General features: G+C 36.2%; 1 protein-coding gene across 2 annotated transcripts; it reads left to right on the top strand.

Moving 5' to 3' along the window:
• Positions 1-6,027: 6,027 nt before the first annotated feature.
• Positions 6,028-7,412, top strand: LOC129881553 (uncharacterized). 2 transcript variants are annotated; one of them, XM_055955733.1, is made up of 2 exons: positions 6,028-6,381; positions 6,680-7,412. In XM_055955733.1, exons 1-2 carry the CDS (start codon positions 6,282-6,284, stop codon positions 7,069-7,071), a joined length of 492 nt encoding a protein of 163 aa, XP_055811708.1. In that variant the 5' UTR covers positions 6,028-6,281; the 3' UTR covers positions 7,072-7,412. The 2 variants fall into 2 exon arrangements, with proteins under 2 accessions (XP_055811708.1, XP_055811707.1); XM_055955732.1 differs by having other exon boundaries at positions 6,030-6,381; positions 6,668-7,410.

The raw sequence follows: 7,412 nt of genomic DNA, 5'->3' as shown, positions 1-7,412 counted from the left end.
ATAGTCAAGAACGCATAATAACAAACAAACAAGTGAAATATTCCTAAGAATGCCCTATAGCCTCTCAAAGATGGGATACATATGTCATTGTACCGATCCATGAGACTCTACTAGGAACTTACTCTTGTACTGGTGAGACTGGTGAACTTAAGCTCTGATACCACTCTGTCACAACCCGAAATTGAGACATGATGACACCTACTACAACCCACCAAGTAGGCAAGCCTAAACACAAGGACACAAATTCGTGGAAAGCAATAGTTAAAATATAATGATAATAATAAAAAATGCTAGGAATAACATATAAGAAAAATGGGCGATATTGTAAACCTGTAGTTCGATGCAAAATATACAAAAAAGGCCCGAAAGTAACTAGAAAATCAAATTAACTCAAGACTAAATCCCTAGACCCGGTGTCACTTATACAGAAGCTAAGGCCATATATATACAAGAGAACTGACTAAGCAAAATACAAAACATAAGTTAGTACAGAAGAGGGAGAGCAGCAAGTCTCTGGACTCCAAGAGCTCACCACGATCCAAATCGGTGACATCCAAGGGAGATCCAATGCTTAGGGAGGATGGATCGTACTGGGAGCTGCATAAAAAAGATGCAGAAATGTAGTATGAGTACCATAACACGAGGTACTCAATTGGCATCATAGGCCAACCGAGATCAGAAGGATCATATATATAGATAAGCAATAAGAAAGGTATAGAAAGGTCTAAATAGAAACTAAAGGCAACCTCAAACCATGAGCAAACATAAATCCATAATAAAGTTACCACAACAACTATCACACAATTCATTTCTCACACAAATTCAAATGCAATGCGTATGTGTACAATGCAGTATGAATGCAAAAAGTTCCAGAGTTGTCTCACCGACTGTCCCGTAGACCTTCGAGACAACTGCGAAACCCCGCCTCAGCTTATCAGAAAAGTAAAACCCAAAATTTAATTTGAGGACCGCCGAAGCTTATCAACATATGCATGATCAAGTGAAAATGATACTTTTCCTCTAAAAACCATGTTTCCATCAGTAAAATCAGTCAAAACCAATATCTTGCTCCCTTCGAGCTCAAATCCATAGAAATATGTAGTATATCTCAAATAGCTCAAAACCTTTTAACTTTCAGAAATTAGAAGTGAATATGCCATGATCATGCTTAAGCACCAATGCAATCTAATCAATATCTCAGAACAAACCAAATCACGCATATAACTGGGTAAAACACCCACCACCGCTCAAAGTTACTAACCTAGTCGTTCAAGCTCATGGTCGTAGGCCCAATAGTTTAATAAAAAAGGGAAATTAAACTTTAAAATAGCACGAAAGTGGCACACAACCCAAATGTGACAACCAAAACACATAAGGCTAAGTTTCACACCACTTAGGAGCAATCTAACGATCTAATCATCAATCAAGCCAAAAGTAACCCTAAACTAAGGTTTGACGGCTAAAACACTAAGCTAAATAGCCTGAAATGGCCAATGAATCTTACTAAGGATCACGCATACCTATAACCTAGTTCTAACGTCATCCTAACCATCAAAATACTCAAACATATACATAACCAACTAAGCCAAGTTTACAAAGGTAAACCATAACTACCTCGAGGCCGAAACCGCAAACAAATCGCTAAACCAGAGCTTTTCCTTTTTGGGCCGCCTCCGTACGATGCCCTCTATCAATAATGGAATCACAATGTCAATATGGTTGTTATGACATTAAAATTATTGAATTTGGAGATGGGTCAATTTTTGAGTAAAAATCGAGAATTGTGGGTCCTGCTCCGTAACTTATGGAATTTACTCCGAGAATAAGCCTTAGATGCTAAGCCTAACTTGTGCTCCAAAAGGAATCACAATTCATACAACCAAACTACTACAACATCAACAAACACCAAAGTCTTCAACTTAGTACAAGAACCATAAAAATTGCAGGGAAAAAGGGCAATTTACCTCAAAAGAAGCCCTTGCTCCTAATTATGGACACATCAATGGATTTCCCTAAACAATCCATGCAACTTAGCCTTTTGAATCTCCCAAATATAAAGAGAAATCAAGTTTGAAAGTTAGGGCTCAAATCTGAAAAAGGGACCAAAAATAGGTCTCTGATGTTGCTTAAGCGAACCCTCGATGTTCGCTTTCAAAGAGGCGGGCATCGCTTTAGCGACGCCAGATCGCTTAAGCGACCAATCACTTAAGCGATGGGGTGGTTGTTTTAGCGACCCCCAGCCCCAGGTGTCTGGCGACCTCCTGACCGCTTTAGCGGCACTCGCTCTAGCAACCAGGAGTCGTTTAGCAACGGCACTAGATCCCTGCTGGTGCAAACTGATCTTGGCATGCCAAATTCTCCGACGATGTGTTTCGAATTCGTTTGAAACCACGTGCGTGCAAACGAGATATGCTACCTCACCAAATTCGACGTTCCAGACTCAATGACGCATTCAAAATTTTCATACGAGGTCATTTTAACGAAAAGTGGGTTCCACAACCAAGTGTTATTTTGAGCCAAATTCCACAAATCTATTTAAATAATTTAATTTATATAAACATAAATGGAAATTATATTTTTTAATGACTAATTGATGATTGTGCATATAAATTTTGTGGGGCCCTACATCATGATGCAACTAAGCACAAGCAGACAACAAACGAATGCTGCTATCAACTAATAATAGTGACATTAACAAATATAATAATGACAATAAACTCACATGTTGATACCGAACTTTCACTCATGCCTCTATATAGTAGAAAAGAAGAAAAATTCCACAGTTCTACCACAGGTCTCAGAATTAGACTGGAAGTCTCGAGAAGCGAACAAAGAGGGGTCGTTCTAGACCAAACTCAATATTCTGAAAGTAACCACGTTGTCAGAATTTTCATCTGAGCACTTTTTTCAAGAATGTTGACCAAAGTCAATCATAGGCTAACTTTCAAACTCAAAAGCGTCAAATGACCCCAAACTCGTACCGATTGTCTCGGTACTCGTGTCGATCATGTTATTGGCCTAATTTGCCCATTACGGAGCTGATGGAACCGTCATAATTCTGTTCTGAGGTCATTTACCATAAGTTATGACCGAAGTCATCTTTTCAAGTTATTAAAGCTCCAAAACAGGAAAATGGGCCTAAAACCCATTCCGAGCACCTCGGAAACTGAACCAAAGGCCATTCTAACCTAACTTGGCGTTCCGGAGCTAACCGCGCTGACGAAATTTTCATCCGAGCGCGTTTACTCAAAATGTTGATTAAAATCAAACTTGGCCAAAACTTTAAATCTAAAATGACAAATCGCACAAACTCAAAACGAAGACTCCAAAACCCAAACCAACCTTCCTTCTAGACCAAAATGACCCTTCCAGAGCTGATGGAACTAACGGAATCGTCTTCTGACATCATAATCTCTGACTATTGACTCAAGTCAATTCTTTTAAGCCTTAGGCCTCAAAAAGGGTCAAACCTCCTCAAAACTCAATCAAACACTTTGGGGAGCGTGCCACCCATCCCAACATCGCTAAATCCTACAAGGAAGCTATGAAAAGAGGCAAAATGGTAAAAACAAGCAAGAACACAGAAATGACCTTGAGGGTCATTATATTTAGTATTATTCACTGGCCCTCTCAAATTACCTCATCATGGCTTCACGGGCTTCTTCTCGCATCTGTTTCATTCGGTCCTAATTAGAACTCATCTTCGTTAGTCATGACTCTATAGTTGTGAGCTTCAACCTTCCTCAAGTGATCCTCAGCTTGTTTGTCATGTGTAGCATAATCCACAACCATTATCCACATGTATAATCAAAATCGTCACTCTGATACCAATTGTAATGAACATTGATAATCTCAACAATAATCTTAACTCAATTCGACAATGTCTCAATTGATTTCAATCGAAAATACCCTTGTTGAAGCACATTTAAACTCTCTCTTTATATATAAGAAAATATATCACAAAAAAATCTTATCACTAAAATTTAAAAGTAGTTCAAAAGAATAGTAATTTGTGTTCGATGAAATCATCTAAGTCTCTTGCTAGTAATTTGCATTTGATCAATATTTTCAAAAAGTATTTTACGTGTTAAATAACAAAAAAGAAAATTATACTAATTATAATTTTGATCTGAGTAACCTAAAAAATCAAAATCTTTAATCTTTCAGAGAAACTATTTTTTTAAGCTTTTACTTAACTTGTATTACTAGTCAAAAGCATTTATTTATTCATCAAAAGTTTGCTCAAAGATATTTATTCTCTAAAATAAGATACTATTTTTTTTACTAAAATAAACCGTTTTGGAATGAAGCCTCATCTTCAGCATCAACTCTTATATTAACTAGTAGTGGTTGATCACTCTTGGTGCAGCAGCAGCTGCTTTTCTCCCCAGATCCAAATTCTTCCTACTTTTTAGAGTTAGTGATTTTTCTAAGGAGGTATGATTTTTTTGAAGGGTCATGATTTTTTTAAAGAGTTGCGATTTTTTTGAAATATTGTGATTTTTTTGAAAGATTGTGACTTTTCTAAAGGGTTGTGACTTTTCTGAAGAGGTGTGACTTTTTCGAAGGGTTGTAATTTTTCTGAATAGTTGTAACTTTTTCGAAAGGTTGCGACTTTTCTGAAAGATTGTAACTTTTCCGAAATGTTGTGACTTTTCCAAAGGGTTATGACCTTTCCGATAAGGCACAATAAGCATATGTTCATACTAACATTTGTTGTCTATATATAGACGGGCTTCCTCTCATTTTTCAACAACAAACTTCTTCTCATTATCATCAAATGAATTCTAGTGTACTTTCTTGTCTCTGTGTGGTTCGCTGACACAGCGATTTTAGGTACCAATACATCGGTGAGTAAGATCATTCTATCCTGGGAGGCTAATCTCAGGTATTTGACGGGAATAAATTCCTTAAGGACACACTGTGCATTTAGAGAACTTGAGTTTCTTCTTTTCAATATTGTTTCTGTTTTGTTGCAAATTATATTTTCTTTACTAGTTTTAACTTTCTGTTTTTGAAAATATACTTTAAACTTTGTTGTTTCTTATGAAGTTCTGCAAAGTTATTGTTCTAAGTATCTTAGTAATACATATTAGACAACACCTAGGCCATGTAGTCGTGCATGCAACACATCAAGTTACACTAGGAACAAGCAGGGTGGAAGTAGAAGTTCATATAAGGGTACGATCGAATTCAGTAGCTTTTGTTCAATAATAGTGTTTTTGAGTTAAATTTTTTATTAAATATATATACATATTAAATTTATTACCAGATTATTAGCACTTAGAAGTGTAATTTCAAAAAATCCTGAACTCATAAAATTAAAATACTTATTCCGCATTTTCTCATTAGCATATTTCTACTTGTTAACTTATGTTCTGCAACTGAGAAATTTGATTTATCCTCAAATGAAAGTGCAACTACACAATGCTTAACCCCTCAGAGTTGAGCTTGGGCTTGATGTTGTTTTAAACTTTTGATTTCTCTGTTTCTTTACATATTTCAATGTATTATTTACAAGATAATAGGATTACATGGCCCAAGTCTTGAATCTATGATTGTCAAGTGAGTCTATACATGTGAATTAGTAAAAAGGAATTTTCTTTTGTAAATATAGTGTTGTAATTGAATCCTAAATACTAATTTAGGAGACTTACGGGTTTCTACATAGCGGAAGCGGATCTGCAACAATCACGACTCGCATCATTGATTATCGGGAATCATCAAAAAGCGGATGAACTCTCTTTGTCCACAACCTAGATACTATTTAAAGATGTAGAGCGTTTCACTAATTCTAACCGACATTTAATATGAAAAAAAACTCTATTTTTCTTCAACATACTGGCACATTTATTCATAAGGTTTATAGTTAAGGAGGACAAACTAATGGACTAATTAGCGTCCCTTATAGGTGGACCCAACCCAATAATTATTTCCAAATAAGACAGAACATTTTTCTGGGATATAGTTGGTATCTGGAACCCCAATTTTAATTTATTCTTTAGGAATCAATAAAAGTGTTTTAGTTTGTGCTATTTGTGTTGGAGAATTTTCCAACTGTGATAGAGGTAGAGGGAGAATGGAGTTCAATAAAACTTAGCATATATTCCTTGATCAACCACTTTACTCATAAGCCTCTTTATTTCTTTTACACCAGCAAAAATTTAGGAACAATTAACACATAAGAATCACTCCGCACACAGATACAAGTACTACTCTTGCCTTCCCACGCGATACTAGTTTGGTCCGCGGTTGCTCCTGCACTCATTCTTTCAGGAATCATGCACAAATCGTTCATTCAAAATCTTGCAAAACTATCATCACTATCAGTAATTCTTGTTCTCCTCTTCTACTATTTGGTTGTGATGGTTTCTGCTACAGGTAACTCTTTGATAGTTTAGTTGCACACCTACCTATATATTCCTTCTGTTTCAATTTATATGTCTGGTTTTGATTAGAATGAGGTTTAAGAAAGTAAATAATACTCTTAAATCTTTTGATTTGAAACTAAAGATCATGTGTAGAATGTATCAAACTATTATTTAATTTTATGGTCTAAAATATGTTATGCAGAAAGTTGAAATTAAAAAGTTGTCAAAAAAGAAGTTTAGCGGTAGATATCTTTTGATTAACCTGATAGGTTACTGAACGATGATTCATTTGTAAGGACATGGTGCAGGCTCTCATGTGACTAATCACGGTATAGAGTCGGATGACGATGATATGAAGCCAGACGAGACATCATTATCAGTGTCCGCGGGGAAACGATTAGAGCCCCTGCATAGCTCTACGGAATACAGACTAGTAACAGCATCTCAGGAGCTGGAAATGGAATTAGGAGCTGGTAATTATAATAAGTCTAAGACGTGGTTGTTGTGGTCGCAACAACAGCAGCCTTTTCAGCTGTGTCTGGCTTGCAAGTGTTGTATGTCCGCGGCAGAGCCCAGCAAATGCACAAGCTTGCCCTGTTGCTTTGTTATAGACTGTCAACTCCCTAATAAGCCTTATGGAGTTTGTGCTTTTGTACCCAAGACATGTAACTGCACCTCTTGTGCTACTCCTTTGCTCTAAGCCTTATAACAACGAACAACAAGAGCAAGAGCAGAGGATTCAGAGTTTGAAATTTATGAATTTCTTCGTTGATCTCAAATTGATATAATAATTATGATTGGATTAGTGTCAAATATTTGTAAATATTTTGTTGATTTCTTAACATATATATGTTTGGTTTTAAAAAGTGCGAATGGAAAATGAAGAGTTGCAACCTTTACGAAGAGTTGCCATTTTTCTGAAAAGTTGTTACTTTTATGAAAAGTTGCAACTTTTACGAAGGCTGTGGATTTTTGGAAAAGTTGTGACCCTTCTAATAAGGCACAATAAACACATGCTCACACTACCCTTTGTTGTCTATA

This window comes from Solanum dulcamara, chromosome 3 (assembly GCF_947179165.1).
Source record: "Solanum dulcamara chromosome 3, daSolDulc1.2, whole genome shotgun sequence".
In the NCBI taxonomy this organism is placed as follows: Eukaryota; Viridiplantae; Streptophyta; class Magnoliopsida; order Solanales; family Solanaceae; genus Solanum; species Solanum dulcamara.
This window is presented reverse-complemented; position numbering and strand designations above follow the sequence as displayed.